Consider the following 20,568-nt stretch of genomic DNA (forward strand, 5'->3'; position numbering starts at 1 on the left):
CATGTTAATAAAGTATAATAGTATATCATACATTATATATACATGAAAGTTTAATATATAATTGTGTAATACACACTGCGTTTCAACAACTATTTACTATAATAGTTGCCAAATTGCATAGTATCTACACACCCACAACATATGTATAAGGAGTATGATTAAGGATAAGACACCCTCAACACCCACTTCTCATATAAGCATCAATTTTCGATTCATTCTTAGAAAACGCCTTCAACAACCACTTGCAGTCTATGTTACGACAAATCAGTACATAGCTGCATAATTTTTTTTACACTGAGTCAATGGATTAAACAAACATGTTAAAAATAATAAAATCAGAACAAAATACAATTTCTGTCATTGCGACAGTTTTCATTATATACATAGACGAATGTATAATCAAATATTATACATTCTAATGTTTACTGGAATGACACAGTTTCATTATACAATGATTTGAATGTATAACAACATATTATACATTCGTAAGTTTACTGGGATGGCACAGTTTCATTATACATCGGCTTTAATGTATGCTAACATATTATACTTAAAGGGAGCAAATTTAATATTGAAAATTCCCATAACCAACTCAAAAATATTTCACTATTTTTCCTAATTTTTGCAATCTTTAATAAGAAGCAAAGGAAATTCTCATAGAACAGTGTTAAAGACATAGCTAAACCAAAAAAAAATAAAAAAATAAAACAAAAAGTTATCAGCTAAAGAACATCACAGTGATCAAGCAATCAACAATTTTGCAATTCACATTCATATCATCCACAAAAAAAAAAAATCAAGAAATTACAATTATTAAGTCCAAAAAAAGGACTCTGAATCAACCGATTCTGATAATACCCATTTCAGTTGTAATATTTACAATAAATTGCCCATGATATATCAAAAGAATTTACAACTAAGCTCCTATCGGTGGGAGATAGATAAAAGAGAGTGCAAAAAATAAAATGAGAAAAAAAGAGAAAAAAAAAAGGGAAAGCAAGAAAAGTATCTGAAACTATGGGAGAAAATAGTGAGAGAGAAAGATAAAAATCAATTGGATGATTCTATTTTTTGGAAGATTTCAGATTTCAGATTTCAGAGGTCAAAAAAGTTAGTTAGCTAATTATTGTCGTTAATTAAGGAAAAGTAAAACAATTAATGATTTCAATCACCTTAAATTTAGGAATGGATGTTTCATCATACATTCGCCAATGTATAATAGTTAGGCGAATGTATGAGTATATTTGTCAAAATTCGGAAGAGAAAAAACAAGATGAGATTTTGTGTAATTACTTTCATTAACTAGGGGATTTATGTTGTTTACACATAAAGAAATCATTGTTTGTAGTGTTTAAAATTATAATATTATTGAGAGAAGAGTCTAATTTCTCTCATTTTGATTTTCAGAGTCTAAATTTCTCATTCCGTTATTATTGATTACCTCTATCCTTTAATTACATGTAATTCAATAATGAGTGTAGCATCTACTATTCTAAAATTGTAATGGTGTTTCAATTTTTATTAGTGTAGTGAAGAATTCAAATTTGTTATATTATCGCTTAACTCTTAGAAAAAAATTTACGCAAAAAATTTGAGAGAGATTATATGCGTATTAAAAAAAATGTTGAAATTGGTTCTTGCAGTATCAAATTTACTTAATTTGTATCTTTCATTATTTTTTGTCTTTCAACATCTTTATTATTAGCAAATTACACTTTTGTTCTTTGCCATTAATAAAGTTCTTGTGCGAAATGGATGGATGATACTTGTTCAAATTTATAGTGTAAAAAAGTTGTAAATGAGGATCGGAGAAGAAGGAAAAAAGGGAAGGAGATTATAAGATGAGAATTGAATTCTAGTAAAAAGTTTAGTTACCTACCTATGAGTTATTTATGATTTTTCAATGTTAATTTATCTTTCATATTTAATTACAATTTAAAATTAATCTAATGTAAACTTAATTAGGGATCAATGACTAAAGAAAACAAGAAAATAAGATCTCTTACAATCTTATATAATATGAATAGAAGAAAATAATATTTCCACTCTCATAAGTGTTAAAATCAAAATTTCTTACTTTCTCGCTTTCACTTGTCACAATTTGATTTGACATATCTATTAAAAAACAATTAATAACATGATTATTTTACCATAATATTTCTTTTAAATGATGTTTACATTGTGTATTAAATTTAATTTGAAAAAAATAATTAATACTAAGGATAAAATTAAAAAAAAGAAATTATATTTTCTTGATATGTCAGAAATGACAACTAAAAGTATAAATATTATTAGAAATTTTTTGATAAGTTAAAACGAACAAAGAAAGTATAAAAAAATTAAATTTTTTAAGAAGATTATAAAAGGTTAGAATATCATTTCTCCTACTAAAAACAAATTTTCCCCCCTAAAAAGAATCTAATATTAGACTAAAATCATATTATAAGGCAGAAGTGATAAAAAAATTTTCCCTAATAATATAAATGCAAATTCAACCTTTTTTTTATTCAAGAAATTTTTTGAGGAAAAATAAAAAAAAGGTTTAGAAGAGGTTAAGAAGAAGAAGTAAGAAGAGTGATTCAAACGCGTAAGACTCTGTTTGTTTGTTCTTATATTCTTCACAAATCTCCTTTCAGATCTCCTTCATTCTTAACGATCTAAACGCCACAACCAAACGATTCACACTAATTTTTTTACTGCACCGACAATGTTTTTTGTTCCCCTTCACCGATCCGTAAGTAAATTTTACTCATTTTCATTTGCATTTTTACGAATTTATATTTACATTATATGCTGTTTTGATTTAATTGCAGGATTTGTAACTTTTAAATTTTGTTAAATTTTGTGATTTTAGTTGTTCGGTGTTGAGGAAGATCTAGTTATTTAATGCTGAATTTTTTGTAATAAAAATTGATTTTTTTTAAACTACATTTGATTTTTTTTTTAAAAAATTTTGGTGATTGCTTATTAATATATAAATGTATAAGAAAGTATAATAGTCGTAGTTGTTCATTGTTGAGGAAGATGTAGTTATTTAATGCTGAATTTTAACTACAAAAAGTTGTGATTATCCTACTTTTAGGCAGTAGATAAATGTTTAAGAAATTAGTATAATATAATGTGGTGATTGAAATTGCAGTTGTTCATTGTTACGGAAGATTTAGTTAGAATTTAAGTTTTGTGCATCATCAGTGTATAAAATATTCTACAGTACAAGTTATACAATTTTTTACGTAAAAATTGAAAAAGAAAAAATTGGGTAATTTGTAATAGCAAGTCTAGTTTACCTGGTAGTATAGAATATTTTGTACACTGACGGTTCGCAAAACTTAAACTCATAAATGTATACGTTTTATTTCGAACAGTTTGAGGAGTTAATATCTGGATTCACACTGAAAATTTAGTGTGCTGTTTGCATTTTAAATTGTTCATTGTTAGGGAAGATTTAGTTATTGAATGCTGATTTTTTTGCAACTAATAATAGTGGTATTTTAACTGCAAAAAATTGTGATTATCCTTCTTTAATGTTTGTGTACAAATAAATGTATTAGAAGAAACTAATATTCAGATTCGTGCTGAAAATTGAATGTGTTGATTGAAATTTTAGTTGTTCATTGTTACGGAAGATCTAGTTAGTACAAAAGAATTGTGACTATCGTACTTTCAGGTAGTATATGAATGTGTACATTTTATTCCGAACAGATCAAGAGACCCATAACAAATTCACGCTGAAAATTGAATGCGCTGATTGACGTGTTGAGAACTCTTCGAGTTTTTCCTCAGCAAAAAGAATGTGATTATCCTATTTTAATGTGATATGAAAATGTATAGGATTTATTTTGAACAGAGTAACAAACCAATATCTGTAACCGCACTGAAAATTGAATGTGCTGATTAGATTTTCCGTTCTTTTGAGTATGATTTTGCTGCTACTTTTGATGGATGGACGTGTTGGAAACTCTTGTAAGTTTTAGCCTCAGGAGGTTGGTGAAAAGAATGTGAATTACATTTGGATTTGGGGGTGGGGGTGTGTGTGTGTGGGGGGGGGGGTGATCGGAATGAACGAATTTGAATAATGATGTAAATGTGCTTTTAACTTGTATATGCTGGAAGAAGCCTGCGACTGACGTGATGAGTGGTATTTTTATGTTCGATTTATTTGATCTATCAGTTGTGGCATGCTTATTATCTTATAACTCCGTATAGGTAAAGTATTTGTATTTTTAGTGTAAAACTCTAGGATGAATGAAGATAGCAGATGTTTCAATTGTCCAAGTCTCGGTCGCATACTACTTGGGGTTGGGTATATAAAGCCCCCTCTATATCTATTCCTCACAATTAGGGTGCAAAAGAATTTTATTTTTGGAAAATTTATAATGTTATGGTTATTGGTTCATTAGTTATTAATTAACCACCACTGTTCCCCTTTATTTGGACATGCGGCTGGCGATGCAAAGCTCACATAGGTAGAGCTAAGCAAGGGACATCCATAGACCATAGATATGACTGATTTCTGAGCTTCTGGAATATCCATAAAAATACTGTGTCAGTGATTTGGTGCATATACTACATACTGAGCATGTACTTCTATAATCACTGATCGTTTTTGGCTCATCTCATCTTTAGTTGAGTTGCATCACACATGATAAGCTCCATTGGGTACATTACTAAATTACTAAAGCCATAATGTAGATTGAATGTTATAGCTGTCGTCACTGGAAATCTATGGTTTTAGCTCCTCTTTGGTTCTCCTTACTATGACATCATGTTCAAATGATTTTGATTCGTTTGTAATATTATGTTATTCCTTTTGGGATGCAGGACACTTCTCCTTTACAGGTTCAATTAGTGCATCATGTGCTATGCTTATGAGACTTATTGCTGTATGATGATAGTCAATGAGCTTTTCATGTACAATGCAAGAATGGACGAGAAAACTCTGGCTTGAAGAGTAACCTTGCTTAGAATTTGTAATCTCTGCAAGCATGGTGCTTAACAAAGTCACTGAAATTGTGTCTGCTGCAGTGGCTCGTTTCTCGACCCCAACGACGTCTAACAATCCATATCCATCATCGGGGTTACCACCTCTTCCAGGTTCACTTAATGTTTCTAGCTTAGATCAGAAGAACAAGTTGAGACTTTCCTCATCCCTTCAAGATCTTTCTGCATACCGGCGGCTTGATCTGGAAGATGGTGGTCCCAACTCTGATATAGAGAGGGATTCAGCTAATTTAAAACGGCTAAATCTTTTCAAGAGAGAAAATTTGGGTACAAGCTTCTCCAAGGTGAAAGGGACACCAATAGTCACTTCTGCACGAACGAAATGGACACGGGTTATCTTAGTTCTCCTGTGCTTGCTATTGGTTGCATTTCTCCTATATGTGGTGTTTTTCCATTTTAACTTATTCCACGGAGAGTCAAAGTATTATGTTGTGCTTGATTGTGGGAGCACCGGGACTCGTGTTTATGTATATCAAGCATCCCCTAACTATAAAAAAGATAATGATCTCCCTATTGTATTGAAATCACTGCCAGAGAGTTTCCAAAGAAACTCAAGATTACAGAGTGGACGGGCTTACAACAGAATGGAGACAGAACCGGGATTTGACAAGTTGGTGCACAACACGTCTGGCTTGAAAAGAGCAATTAAGCCACTAATTAAATGGGCAGCGAAGCAAATCCCTAGACATGCACATAAAACTACTTATCTCCATCTTTATGCTACGGCTGGGGTTCGCAGGCTGCCAAATTCAGACTCAGAATGGCTTCTTAACAATGCTTGGTCCATTCTGAAAAGTTCCCCTTTTTTGTGCAAGAGGGAATGGGTCAAAACTATCACTGGCATGGAGGAAGCCTATTTTGGATGGATAGCTATGAATTATCATACTGGTATATTGGGGGCAACTCCTAAAAAGGGAACATTTGGTGCACTTGACTTAGGTGGCTCATCACTGCAGGTTACTTTTGAGAGCAAGGAACATGTCCCTGATGAAACTAGCTTAGAGCTGAATATTGGTGCCGTTAATCATCATCTCACTGCTTATTCCTTAGAAGGATATGGCCTGAATGATGCTTTTGACAAGTCTGTTGTTCATCTTATCAAGAGGCTTCCCAAGATCAGTGATGCATATCTCTCCAGTGGAAATATTGAGATCAAGCATCCGTGTCTGAATTCTGGTTACAAGGAGCAATATATCTGTACTCACTGTGTTTCCCTATACCAAGAAGGTGGCAATCCTTCCACTAGGAAAGAAGTTTTTGGTAGAGGGGGAAAGCCTGGAGTTCGCGTTCAGCTTGTTGGAGCTCCAAAATGGGAAGAATGCAATTCACTTGCAAAATCTGCTGTTAATTTGTCTGAATGGTCTAACAAAAGTTCAGGAATTGATTGTGAGTTGCAGCCCTGTGCTCTTGCAGAAAATCTTCCTCGTCCCTTTGGCCAGTTCTATGCTATGTCTGGTTTCTTTGTGGTATATCGTTTTTTCAACTTGACCCCTGATGCTGCACTGGATGATGTATTAGAAAAGGGTCATGAATTTTGTGATAAGGCTTGGGATGTTGCAAAGACTAGTGTTGCACCTCAGCCTTTCATAGAACAGTATTGCTTCAGGGCACCATACGTTGTCTCTTTGCTGAGAGAAGGCTTGCATATCACTGATAGTCAGGTAACCATTGCTTCGGGGAGTATTACTTGGACACTAGGTGTTGCGCTGTCGGAAGCTGGAAAGGCAGTTTCAACTGGGGTGCAACTTATTAGTTACAAGCTATTGCTCATGAAGATGCACCCAGTTGTTCTTCTTGCTATTTTGTTTGCTTCATTAGCTGTTCTTCTTTGTGCATTATCATATGTTGGCACGTGGATGCCCAGGTTCTTCCGTAGGGCATATCTTCCCCTTTTCAGGAATAATAGCGCTTCATCCACATCTATAATCAACATTCCAGCACCTTTCAATTTCAAACGGTGGAGTCCTGTTATTACAGGTAATTTCTCTGAAAAAGCATGTGTATTGTGCTATTCTAGTTTATGTCAAATGCTGGAAATTGAAAAATAACAATTTCATTGCTTTTCCTTCTGATAATCTCCTTGTGGTATCTGATAATGAATTTAATTCCATTTATGGACTGAAAATTTACCTTACCCATTAAAAACTTGTACTAGAATATTGCATGCTACATCCATACGCCGTTAAGCATAGGAAGCTCTTCTACAAGGTAGGGGTAAGGTCTGGTGTACACCCTACCCTCCCCGACCACACTTGCGGGATTACACTGGGTTTGTTGTTGTACTTTTTTCGAAGCCTAACACTGACTCAGGAAAGATTACCTTTTGGTATGATTGTGGCGAACCAAAGTGAGAAGCTAACACCAGTTGTTGAGTCATGTTTAACAATACACACTTGTGATACTGTCTCGTTGTTTAATAATGAAATTTTGACTTGGTCCTAAAAAAAAAGAAGAAAAAAGCAGGATACCATGGTTGTAACACTTTATAGTTCTCTGTTGTAACGCCTACTGCGGTTCTTATCAGCACTATTTCGCAGAAATCATGCCAATTTTGTCTTTTCAGGCGAAGGAAGAGTGAAGACGCCACTCAGTCCAACAGTTGCAAATACTCAACAGAGACCATTTGACACTCATGGTTTTGGTGGCAATGGTATCCAGCTTTCTGAATCTTCCTTATACTCATCATCCAGTAGTGTAGCACACAGTTTCTCATCAGGTAGCTTGGGGCAGATGCAATATGAAAGTAGTACCACGGGTTCCTTCTGGTCACCACACAGAAGCCAACAGCGTCTCCAGAGCAGGAGATCCCAATCACGAGAAGATCTTATTTCTTCACTGTCTACTGAAATGCCCTTGCCAAAGGTGTAAATCTGATGGTAATATTTCTTTCAGAAGAGAAATCATGGGGCTGATGATTTCTAATGGCTCACTTGGTGATTGGCAAATTACCATCGGCTATGAATCACATAACATGCGCCTTTCCTGCATTCTCCTTTAGAGACATCATCATAATGAGACGCAAGGAAAGCTTATTCATCCGATATTACCTAACATAGATTCACAACACGGATATTATCAGTCAAGAGAAGTCTGACATCGTTAATCAAGGCAGCTGTGCAGAACAACAGAGAACTTTTTATCATGTGAAACTTGAGAGAGATTTGCCTCCTGTGAATGCTAGGGGTTACCAATGCAATTCCAATTTGATTGTCCAAAATTTCACATGGTCTGATGGGAGTGGTGCAATTGCATTCTGCAGAAGCCATGAGTGGCAGAGGTTCTCTAATAGGGTCCTTGATGTGAATGAGGTTGCCGGCTTGTAAATGGTCAAATTGGTACTCTGCTTGATTAGGCTAGCTCGAGATTTTGGTAACTTGTTCTTTTGTCATACTTGAACACATTATACGATCCCTTGATTCTTTTATACTACTCAATATTCATTCTTATTTACTGTTATTTACAGAATCCAGCATTTTCAGAACCTACAAGTCTAAATGTTTGGTAGAATACACAGGTAAGAGCATTGAAAAGGTCACTGAGCTGGCTTGGTTTAGAAAAGGAAATTTCATGAACAAATTGTAAATGGTTTGTAAAAATATGCAAGTTATTGTCATCCACCTTACTTGACCATGTAAGGTGTTGCAAAGCAACTGCTCTCATTTTATTGTAACTCTTCAAGATATCAAAAGTGATCACTCAACCACATAATTGTGCGAGTTAACTCACTAATTAACATATATGATGTGTTGCGAAGTTGATTAAAAGTTGTCAATAAGCATTAATTTCTGAAAAAATATTTAGGTGTTGTGTGTTTGGATAGAAGTACTTTAAAGTGATAATAAATTGTTGGAGTGTTTGATTAAATGTTAATAAGCAATTCTTTTGTTAAAATGCTTATTTACAAAAGATAGTACTACTATAAATTTTAGAGTATCTACCTAAGAAGGGAAGAATGGTGGAAATGGAATCTAAAGCGTGCGTTGTGTCCTAGGTATTGTTATGTGAAAAACATTTCGGGACCAAGGGAAATATTAGGGATAAAACACAAAAATAACACAGATATAAACCTTTTAACTCATCATATTTCGAGACCAAGGGAAATATTAGGGATAAAACACAAAAATAACACAGATACACCTTTTAACTTATCATATTTACACAAATTTTCACCCATACAAAGTAATTACAAAAAATCAACTAATTGTGTATCTTTGTTGGATATATCAAGGAGCTAATTATGTCTCAATAGACTCAACTGAAAAAAAAAATATATCAAAAGCTAATTATGTAATCTTATAAAGGAAAAAATGTATCTTTCGATGGATGTATCGGGAGCTAATTATATATCTCGACAAACCCATAATCGTAATTTTTAGTAATAAATGGAAAATGTTGAGATTTTCTATAATTAAGCTCCAAATTGTCGGAATTTATGTTGTTTGTTCTAAAATAGTACTCCCTCCGTCCCAAATTATGTCACCATTTGACCGGACACGATATTTAAGGAATAAGTATTAACTTGGTTAAAGTTACAAAATTATTCTTCTTAAAGAAAGGAGTAATAGTATTTAAAATCAAATGGGACCAACGAAAAGATAAATAAAACAAAGGAGTAATAGTATTTATAATCAAGTGGGATCACTAAGGGTAAAATTGTAATTGTGTTTTTAAAAACTTTACTCATTTTGGTACGGACCAAAAAGAAAATAATGACACATAATTTAGAACTGAGGGAGTAGTAAAAAGTTTGGACAGACAGAAGTTCCTCTATATGCCGAAACGCCATACGTAACTTATGATTCTTTTTTTTTGGGGGGTGGGGGCCTATTTTGAATTATAAGCACTGAGCCAAAGATCTATTGGAGAGAGTGTCTCTATCCCGCAAAAATAGGGGTAGAATCTGCATACATACCTTATCTTAAATAGATACTGGAAAAGCTAATAAGATTGAATCAGAGCTTAACAATCCCAACATAATACTTGTGAAGGCAGTTGGAAACAAATTGCTTTTGGTTATACACATCCAGAAAGTGACTCAAACAGGGTAAATTAGATTTGCAGATGCAAAAACTACAGGTATCAACTGTATCTCAATGCCTTTAGTTTTTGACTACCCTATGGTTAAACCAGCCACCAGAAAACTTAATAATACAAGACTAACAATTGCCTTATAAAATTGTGTCACACCAGGACACCAGTTGGTTGCTGGCAGAATCAAGATTATAGAACGAAAAAAAAAGAAATCTTGTAAGATGTTAGAGCTCAACTTTCTGGGTGGGTGTATCAGCATTCCTCGGTGAGAAAATCCAACCAAACATTCGCGAGAACATACTTGGGGGAGAATCCTTCTTTTTTTGTTCCAAGTTCGTATTGCAAAGCGTGTTGTAGTCATGTTTCAAGTGAGGAGCAACTATTCTTTCCTGGAAGGCATATTTATGACATGTAAGAGATAGTCGATGTCACAGTAAATTGAATCATCTAGTGAAATGTAGAAGTGGTACCTTCAATACTTCAAATGGGCAAGAATCTGAGCCATTGCAACCCTATAAACAAAACGAAATAAAAGAATCAAAAGGTTAGAATAGAAGAAAAAGGAATCACCAAGAGGCAAGAGGAAAATATTGATAGTAAGAAAATTTGTGGATGTAAAATTTGCTTATGGAACAAGTGGCCATTTTGCAAGTGTGCATCTTGACAAGCGACATCATTTCCAGTTAGACGTTATGAAAAAGATGCATGACATCCACTGCCACCCCTAAGAGTTCTTTAAAAAGAATGCACAATTAATACAGGAGTATAACAGTTTATGCGGGCAATGCTGTCTCATGGCTCTACCACGAACTTGTTCATTGGCAAATACTGGTGAGATTTGTGTACTTCCCTGGGATTAGTTTGCGGACAAAAAGTTAAGTTGCAACTTCAGAAAAATTTCATGAATTTGTAACTTCACTGTTGGCAAAACCTCTTTTAAGTTGGAACATGGACATCACAGCCGGTGAATCCTTTTTTCAGAAGTTAAAAATGAAGTAAAGGGAAAACCTTGAAGGCCGGTAATTACTGATGTATGATCCCAAAGCAAGGACCACAGATGTTGTAATCAGAAAACTTACTGGTATTGGAATGGGCCGTTCATTGTGCAACACTCTCACGAAGTACTTGTTTGAGTTGTTTGACGTGCAGCTGTAAAGGACTAGCATGTTATTGCCAGCAAAAGGTGCCACTATACTTCCCCGCCAGTTTCTTGTTTTAGGAGGCTTAGGAGGGTATTGCAATGTCTGCTCTCTTTGTATTAATTCAAATTCTGAAAAACATTCAAGTGCATAAAATTGATTTAAGAAACCGGAGGTAATAGAGAGTAAAACCATCCTATTGTATAAACACTCACCAGATTCTTCAAGAAAGAGTCCGATCAAGCATGAAAAAGGAAGCAGAGTTTCTGCATGAGCAAAACGTAGACTCGCCTTTTCATAGCTCCCAGGAGCATATCCTTCTAATGGAGGAGAGAGCACAACAAAACAAGAGCACCAGATATCAAATTTCCAGCATTTAAAAGATTAACTTCTATAGAAGATACGAATCAGCAAAACGAATTCCAGAAAGATGATCTTGAGATATAAAGGAAGATACTCATTACTAAAAAATAACAGTATCAAGTAATTGGTATAATGAAGGCTCCACTCTCTACTCTTATTTAACAGGCCCCTAGTTAGCAGTTGAAAAGGACACCTCACTATGAGAGGTAATAGAGTCATGGAATATGGACAGAATTTATAAGTTAGCAGTTATATGGGATCCACATAACATGTACCGAAGTGGGCCTGGCCTTACATAAGGAGAGAAATACTTCCCCTACTTGGCCTCCATTTGATAAGGAGAAGAATAATCTCCTATCAATCTCTAGCAACTCTGTTAAAATGTATTAGTTATTGATCACTTTTCTGAGTTAGATCATTAGCTCATTTTTACTGTTTTTTGATTTTTACCGTTACATTGATAAAAGGTTGATTAGCCAAGTTAGTTAGTGAAGTTAGTGGAGGCATCAAGTTAGTGGTTGCTGATTAGATTAGTTATCCAAGTTGTTAAGAGTTAATTAGGAATGTTCTAGAAGCTCATGTGACATACATGTGAGCCTATAAATAGCAACCATGCCTCTCTCATTGTATACCCTTACCACTTGAATAACAATATCTTAGCTCTTTCCTTCTTCTCTTCTCTGCTTCAATGGCTTCCGTGAGTGTGTGTGAGCATTGTAATGCATCAGTTTAACAAACTCTTTTTGATTGAGTACAACTACGAGGATTAAGGTGTTGGCTTCACTTTTTTCCAATTATCTCTTCCTCTTAAAGGTAAGAAAAATAAGCTATCAATGGACTATAGTAAACCACAATCTGAATCCCTTGCGGGAAAAAAAACAAGATAATGCTACTTCAATTAACGTTACCTTCTTTAGCCTTAATTGCCTGTTCCATGGATTGAATTACATCCTCAAGTAGCGGCACTCCCATTCGGTAATTTAGTGAATTACCATAGCCCTTTAGTACGAATAACTCCAAATCGTCGGCCCATTCCAACAAAGAAACCTATATGATAACTTGTCAATAAGGATGGTTTAAAACAAGGCTTCAATTTCCCAAGACAATGAGAAAATGGAGATACTTTGTACACCAGAAAAAAAAAAAACTTGTAATAGGGGTCGACCACCTTTTAATAAGACCTCAATCAAACTAGCTTAATCAGGCATCCCGCCCCAACTTTCCCAGTTATGACCTAAGAAAAACAAAGGAGAGCTCTCCATACAACACAGGAACACAAAACTAATTGCCCCCGCTCGCTTCCCCTTCTTCTTAAAGTTCAAGAGGAACCACTGAAAAGGGGATTAACTAAAATACCTGTGCCGGACCGAATAGACTACAAGCTTGATTGGTGATGTTCAACAGTGAAGCCTCCTGTTGGAGTAGTCAATTTAAAACAAATAACTATCCTCAGATCCAAATAAATAAATAAAATGTTGAAAGAGTTTTGCACCATTGGGACACTAGTGCAATACTAACCTGTCTGCATAAAAACCATAGAGTAGATACATCCTGTTTTGTAAAATTAAGCCCATATTGCCTCACTAGTTCACGAGTAATTTCATCTAATATAGGTTCTTTGAGATTCTTTACGGTTGGTTCCTGACTTTTCCTGAAATTCTGCCACCAGAAAGAGCTGTCATGTGAACATCTTTCTATGCGCATGTGCATATATAAAAAGGAGCCAAACCAGCAGTAAGACAGGCAGGTACAGGAAAAACAGAAAATGCAGGGAGAGGAAAGTACGGATACACAATGTGCTATTTAGGAAAATAATGAATATTCAAGATCTTATCTTTTCTTTTTTTTTTGGTGGGGGGGAGGGGGGGATAACCATAGTGTCCCGGCCACCTTTCACACACCTCGACTAAATCCATGGGATAGCTGCCACCTCCTACTAGCATAAGGTACCATGCAACTTTGTCTAAAACAGCTAGGACAGATGGGAAGAAATCACCTAGTGTGTTTTTGTCTCTGCTCAGACTTGAACCTGAGACCTCATGGTTCTCAATCCACTTATTGACCACTAGGCCGCACCCTTGGGTGCTGAATGTTCAAGATATTTGAAGCTAGATACCTCGTTGAAGATCTAAAATACATATCTTGACGCCTAAGTCATAAATATTCCCTTAGGACTTTCCTTTTTTTAAATTTTTAAAATGGTAAATACATCCTAAGGTCGTAGCACTTTATCCATCAACAAAGACAACATTGCACTTTATTCTGCGCAAGTATCTCCTGGTGATTCCCAGGGATAAACTTTTTCAGCTGTTCATATCACTTTGGACAACTAGCAGCTAAAAATCTGGATAAGTATCTTCTTGGATTCACAGTTATCTTTTCCATGGTTCTTATTTATCACAAAAAGTATGTTTCCCGTGGTTCTTCATTTCTACTTCTTCCATCCCAGTTCAGTTGTTTCCTAGTTTCACTAGAGTGAAGATCCTACAGGAATTAACAAGGGAATATGTTCAAAACAAGGTTTAGTAGGGGGTGCGCTCAAAATAATTATTGTGTTGAGAGAAAGTTGGGTATTTTATGCATGTCTGATCGAAGTTAACATTCTCTAGAGTGTTCTCCATTTGTGTAGAGCATATTTCAAAGAGATGAGAACTTGATGAAAGAGGCCATGTCAATTGGAAAAGATAGACTACTGATGTCTGCGGTAAACCATTTTTAGTGCTGAAATTCCAACTATGCCACTACATGTAGAAAGTAGTAAGGAGCTTAAATCTGTTGCAATATGTCAGCACTTGCTAGCATGATTATATTGGTTACATTTATCTGAAGTTTAGATGATTGGGACTGGGTTACCATATGAATAAAAGTTATGTAATTGACAGTGAACAATGAATGGGAATCAAACAGACAGATTATGGAAGCAATTATCAACTTTGCTTCTTTTAAAGTCAAAATGCAAAAAAAATTAACCAAGTTAATGGGCCTCTGATAGTCATAATCAAATTATTCTGAATAAAGAAGCTGAAATACTTTGTATTCTGAATTTCTCAGTGCACTAGATTACAGGTTTGATGTACTCGCATCAGAAAATGAAGTCCCAATTAAAAAGCAAAACCTCAAGAAACTACCAAATGCAACTTAATTTTGATGTTACCTACGTAAAACACTACCACCAAATAAAATTTGCAAGCATACCTTGTAGCTTTGACAACAATCGTGAAATCTCAAGACTATATCACTTGCACGACTTTCACTTGTAACAGCAAAAGCTCGATGACCGCCTGGTCCAAGCTTCCCTTTTCCACTAAACAGACCCAGGCCAAATGCCACAGCGCTAGCTGATGCTCGAGGAACCTATAAGTATCACTATCATTGTCAAAAGTCATGGCTAGTGACGAGTTATCAGAAGCAGGCAGCGACAGAATCAGAGGGCTTGTAGCTATAAAGAAGGCAGCAATGCTAATATAAGTTCAATAGTCTTGCAAATTACGAAGGATCCCAAAGCAGCAGAATCCTCTGATGTATCAGTTAATGAAGTAATGAACACGTGTTTCGGTTGAGGGCAATTCTCAAAGCATTGTGAGGCAATGCTATAAAAAAATCATTCTGACACTTCTAGGGAAAGGCATCGAGATGCAAAAAAGTTTCTATAAAATTTCCTTGTATTGGTTTATTTGGTGGATAAATAGTCAGATTCTGCTCTCCCTGGTTATGTAAGGATAAACAGCACCTTAAATATAAGCCTTTGATAAGTGAAGGCACGTTAACTACATTATAATGTCGACAAATGTTTTACGATTCTCATTAACTGCACTGATTTGAGATTCTTTTTTTTTTTTTTTGGGGGGGGGGGGGGGGGGGGGGGTTGTAACCATGTGGACTAATTCCACGGGACATTGATTTGAGAATTTCCCGCAATAAAAGGTAAAATATCTATGCCTACCCCCACCGCCCACCCCCACCCTCTTCTAAATGCAAGAGATGGATTTGTTCATGCTTTGACAATAAGTCAGTACGCAGATTTTAAAAAGTAAAGTAACTGATGTATCAACCTGGGTAGCCTTGATTGAATAAATATCAGGGTGGTATTCTTCACTAAACAGGCTGGGAAATCGTTCTCTGGCTCTAATACCAAGATTATATAACTCATCTTCGCCTTCACTGATCAGCTCTCCACCTGTACGTTTTCCCTTCCAAGGAGAGTTCCACCCCATTAACCAAGAAGGAATTTTATCCAAAGACTGCTTCTGTTCCTTAACGTCACGTACAAGGACTTCCAATCGAGCAGCAAAGGCTTCTAGCTCCCTTAGCCTTTTCTTTGTAGGAGCACGAGTGCCATGCCGTGCCTACCAAATAAGAAGATTAAAGAAGTTACCAATCAAGATAAATTAATATAGCACCATCTCTTATGAGCATAGCATTACCGAAAAGAAATCTGTCAAAATATTTCCTTTTATATCAAGCACAGTTTTCATACGGGCATCAAAATTCACACTGTGCAAATTAGACGACACAAATGATGTCTATGCATTTTCCATTAAAAAGTTCAAAAGGGAAATGGGAAGCACATAAGTGCCAAAATAGTAATTGACACGGATGAGAAGAAGACGGAACCTATATTTAGAATGAAACGGAAGGGGAGAACAGGATTCCGGACACTAATATTTGAGGATCATACTGTTCAAACTTCTGAGATGTCGAAGAGATGAGCAGCTACTTCAAATAAGTGACATTAATCTTCAGATATAACCCTGAGGTGAATAAGACGACTTTACTATCAATCTAGATTTATGGGATAACCTTTAGCAACTTTCCCATCATAAAGCATCATCCAAATCTTAACAGAATAAGATTTTCTGATTGCTTCTCCCTAAAGAGGGTGGCCTGATGATTTTCTGATCGCTTCTCCCAAGGATTGACAACCTTGGGAACTGAGGTTCGCATTCTAACAGGGGCAATGCTAGGTTCTTCCATTTGTCTAAATACTGATGGATATAGTTACCAAGTAGCTTGCTGATGGAAAGTAGCAGGTACCAAGTGTATTAGTCGAGGTTCAAGCAAGGCCACAAGCTAGTCAGGACACTACCGTCATAAGAAATCAATAAACAAAGAAAAGGTTCCGGCAGTTTGGTGTAGATGGACTTCCAATGGCAGCCTAAACTTTGTATTAGTCTAGAGTTAAGTCAGGAAATTATCAACATGCGCTCCAACCCCGAGTATCAAGACAATGTGATCTAGTTTTAATGCACCCCACAAATGCAAATACAATTTTCTTGGTGCTATAGTTCTTTCAGGGGAATAACACGGATAATATTATTACACATACCACTTTCCTATTAACAATAGGCAAAGAAAAGCTTCTATGTACTTGCAAAAAAAAAAAGTAACAGAAAATACAACAACTACAACTTAAGTTTCTAAAACTATTTGCACTGGCACCATAAAAAGTAACAACACCAGTAGAAACACCAAACAAAGACTCACCACAAGATTCAAATGAATAGGTGTACACTGATCAAGATTTTGGGAAGGCACAAAGGAATCGTCAGCTATATCCTTCACAGTACCATACCTGAAACAAAACCAATAAACAAGCACATCAATAACCCAATTCTATAATGCAAATGCCAACTACAGTTGTAGACTTTTCTATGCTCTTATCTTTTGGCCACAGACGACTCAAGACGAAACTCTATTATACAGTCTGAAATCTAGTAAGAAGACAGCATGCTGATATTCCATCCATTTGAACTTCATATTTGTTCAATATTATTTTTCTTTTAAATTCTATGCATAATTCAGGTCACTAAAGAGGCAATTGCAAGTAACATGCCACAAAAAGTCAACTTACATAGTATAAATCTATATAAAACTCCCTTTGTCCCAAGTTATGTGGCACCCTTCCCCTTTTTGTCTGTCCCCAAGAAGAATGTCATGCTTGTATAAGTAGTTATCTTTAAATTCTCCTTTTATCTTTAACAAAATGATTTACAGCCTAACAAATATCTAAGATTCGTTTTAGACCCACAAATTTTAAAAGTCTTCCTTTTTTCTTAAACATTGCACCAAGTCAAAGTGTGCCACACACTGCCACATAAATTGGGACATAGAGAGAAACACAAAATTATCACCGTGTTGTGAATCCAATACCTAAAATATGGGGTGTTCACAGAATCCCCTAAACTATCATGAACTTATACTAAAATACCCCATGGAGAAACATGACATGCTATGCGAATATCACACTCCAAAAACTCCCCCAGAGAATTCCAAGTGGCCGTACACGTGGAAAAAATTTGAGTGAATAGGTTATAAACCCCTAAACTATCATCATTTTTATAGGGGGTTCTCATTGTGCCTATTGGACTCATTTTTAAAACTTTTTTCATCTCCCAGGCAGAAGTTATTCCAAACAGTTTGCTACATATTCAACCAGGGTATTTTTACTCCAAAGGAAGCTATAGTTAACAGGAACATTAGATATAAAACATATAAAATGGTGATAGTTAAGAAGATTTTAACTATTCACCCTAAATATTACTCCCTCCATCCACTTATAATTGTCCACTATATACTAAATTAGATGTCCAACAGAAACACATAATAGTTTAGGTATAAAGCTCACAAAATAGTTATAGTTAAGAAGATTTTAACTTGTTCACTCTAACTATTGCTCCCTCCATCCACTTCTACTTGTCCACTATACGAAAAATATAAGTCCACTTTTACTTGTCCAATTTAAAAAATCAAGAAATAATTTTCACCTAGTTCCTAATTTACCCTTAGGAGATAGTAGTAAAACTATAGTTCATTTCTCAAAACAACAACATACTAAGTTTATTCCCACAAAGTGGGGTATGGGGAGGGTAAAGTGTACGCAGTCCATGCCATTACCTCAAATGAAGTAGAGAGGTTGTTTCCGATAGACCCCCGGCTCAAAACAAATAACAGTATAACCACAAACAACATAAAAATAAACAACAAAATGGGATAACACACCGCTAGACAATAAAAGAAATAAGACACCGACTAAGTAATACTATAAACTATCTATTTGAGATCACAAACGTCCCCAGAACACTACAAACAAGAAATTATAAGAAACTCCAGGCACAGATACAAACAAAGCACTCCTTCCTATTATTACGGACGCATTCCAACTCAATAACCCTCTACCCTAATACGCGTCCTCCACACCTTCCTATCAAGGGTCATGTCCTCCGTAAGTTATAGCCGCTCCATGTCATGCCTAATCACCTCCCTCCAATATTTCTTCGGCCTACCCTTATCCTGCCTAAAACAATACATAGTCAGTCTCTCACACCTCCGAACTGGAGCATCCACACCCCTCATCATCACAAGCCCAAAGTATCGCAACCTCACTTACTGCATCTTGTCTTCCACCGAAGCCACTCCACCTTCTCCCGAAGAACCTAATTTCTAACCTTCACCTGGTAAGTCCACATACCCATTTCAACATCCTCATCTCCGACACCTTCAACTTTTGAATGTGGAAGTTCTTAACTGGCCAACACTCCGCTTCATACAACATAGTTGGTCGGACTGCCACTCTATAGAACGGTCTTAAGCTTAGGAGGCAACTTCTTATCACACAGTACTCCCGAAGCGAGCCTCCACTTCAACCACCCTACACTAATACAGGGCATGACATCCTTGTCAATCTCTCCATTCCCCTAAATCAAAGATCCAAGATACTTGAAACTATCCCACTTCTGAATAGCATGAGAATCCAACTCGACTACCACGTCAGTCTCATGTGTCAAATCGTTGAACTTACCTTCCAAATACTCTATCTTAGTTCTGCTCAACCTAAACCCTTTACTCTACGGCTTGTCGTCAAACCTCCAATTTATCATTAACTCCTCCCCATTTCTCGTCAATTAGTACAACATCGATAGTAATAACATACACCAAACATTAAATTTATTATATTCAAAGGTCGATACAGTAAAACTGTTATTCAATTATTCCTAACGAGTGTGTCAAGTCAATACTAGACAAGTAAAAGAGAACGGAGAAGTAGTTTTAGCTCATTTCCATACACGAGATAATAGTGAAGACAATTGTAAATTCACCTCAGAGATACCTCAAAAATTAGAATACTTGCTGCATTTATGGGATCATATCACTTAATTTCTAGTTTACCGTAGTTATTAATATAGTCATTTCTTAAAGCATTAAATTTGTTACATTCAAAAAGTGATACAGTAATATTGATAAAGTAAAAATTAAAGTGAATTAGTTGGGGCATGCGACAAGCTGATCCGAACATCACGATTATTTAAAAAAGAACAAGTAAGAGATGGAGACCTGGATACAGTAGATAGATGTTGACGAACGTCGAAGGATTCATCAGCTATTGTGTGTACAACCGCAATTGCAATGAGTACAACTTGAAGGAATAGCAGCAGACTAATATTCATTGAGTTCTTCAACATTTGATTTCAGAGAAGAGAAGGTTTTATATATTGTTGTATTCTTTTTTTTAAAAAAGAAAAGAATCTGTGAAGTGGTTTCTTCGAGAATAAGCCTACGTGGTTTATATATACTTTTTGAGAAGTTGCTCCAAGATTTTAGATGTTAAACGTCAATTATAATTGCCTAACCGTTAGATCAAAGATGTAGCCGTAATTGGGCTAATCTATCCCCTAAATTCGTAACCTGTGGGGCCCACGAATGAATAATTAGGCTTATGTATTTGCAACACGTGGCAGATGTCAAAGACCTTTTTCGAGCGAGCAACATAAATCTCAACGGTTTGAAATTTAATAGAGTAAATTTTAATATTTTGTATTATTACTTAAAATTACAATTTTGAATCTGTCAAAACCCCGACAGTTAAGGGTGTTAAGTGGCTCGGGCCGGGTCAATCCGAAACCAGTCCATTAAATTTATCCAGTTCGTAGGTCGACCGAGCTCAACAGTAAAAATTTTAAAAATAGCCCTAACCCGGCTCACTTAACCAAACCCGATCAAACCGACCTAAACCTGGTCAAACTCGATTAAAAATTCG

General features: G+C 35.7%; 2 protein-coding genes across 5 annotated transcripts; one reads left to right on the top strand and one right to left on the bottom strand.

Moving 5' to 3' along the window:
• Window positions 1-2,389: 2,389 nt before the first annotated feature.
• LOC107871119 (probable apyrase 7) lies at window positions 2,390-8,754 on the top strand. 4 transcript variants are annotated; one of them, XR_007055519.1, is made up of 4 exons: window positions 2,439-2,587; window positions 4,822-6,978; window positions 7,565-8,370; window positions 8,465-8,754. XR_007055519.1 is itself a non-coding variant. In XM_016717920.2 (3 exons), the coding sequence occupies exons 2-3, from the start codon at window positions 4,986-4,988 to the stop codon at window positions 7,867-7,869; spliced, it is 2,298 nt and encodes a 765-aa protein (XP_016573406.2). In that variant the 5' UTR covers window positions 2,390-2,734; window positions 4,822-4,985; the 3' UTR covers window positions 7,870-8,447. The 4 variants fall into 4 exon arrangements, 2 of the variants coding, with proteins under 2 accessions (XP_016573406.2, XP_016573407.2); XR_007055518.1 differs by having other exon boundaries at window positions 2,451-2,734; XM_016717920.2 differs by lacking the exon at window positions 8,465-8,754 and having other exon boundaries at window positions 2,390-2,734; window positions 7,565-8,447.
• Window positions 8,755-9,993: 1,239 nt separating this feature from the next.
• LOC107871120 (multiple inositol polyphosphate phosphatase 1) lies at window positions 9,994-20,139 on the bottom strand. The gene is made up of 11 exons (XM_016717922.2): window positions 19,866-20,139; window positions 17,019-17,106; window positions 15,587-15,880; window positions 14,730-14,888; window positions 13,053-13,193; window positions 12,891-12,947; window positions 12,443-12,581; window positions 11,387-11,491; window positions 11,112-11,302; window positions 10,503-10,544; window positions 9,994-10,421 (listed from the first exon to the last, which is right to left on the bottom strand). The coding sequence occupies exons 1-11, from the start codon at window positions 19,991-19,993 to the stop codon at window positions 10,257-10,259; spliced, it is 1,509 nt and encodes a 502-aa protein (XP_016573408.2). The 5' UTR covers window positions 19,994-20,139; the 3' UTR covers window positions 9,994-10,256.
• Window positions 20,140-20,568: the final 429 nt, after the last annotated feature.

The sequence above is a fragment of the Capsicum annuum genome, chromosome 5, assembly GCF_002878395.1.
Source record: "Capsicum annuum cultivar UCD-10X-F1 chromosome 5, UCD10Xv1.1, whole genome shotgun sequence".
Classification (NCBI taxonomy): domain Eukaryota; kingdom Viridiplantae; phylum Streptophyta; class Magnoliopsida; order Solanales; family Solanaceae; genus Capsicum; species Capsicum annuum.

Coding starts and splice junctions, on each gene's coding strand:
- LOC107871119 (XM_016717920.2), top strand. CDS start 4,986: ATGGTGCTTAACAAAGTCACTGAAATTGTGTCTGCTGCAGTGGCTCGT. Junction 6,979..7,564: donor GTGGAGTCCTGTTATTACAG/GTAATTTCTCTG, acceptor TTGTCTTTTCAG/GCGAAGGAAGAGTGAAGACG.
- LOC107871120 (XM_016717922.2), bottom strand. CDS start 19,993: ATGTTGAAGAACTCAATGAATATTAGTCTGCTGCTATTCCTTCAAGTT. Junction 15,881..17,018: donor CTATTCATTTGAATCTTGTG/GTGAGTCTTTGT, acceptor CTTATTTGGTAG/GCACGGCATGGCACTCGTGC. Junction 12,582..12,890: donor GTCTATTCGGTCCGGCACAG/GTATTTTAGTTA, acceptor GTTATCATATAG/GTTTCTTTGTTGGAATGGGC.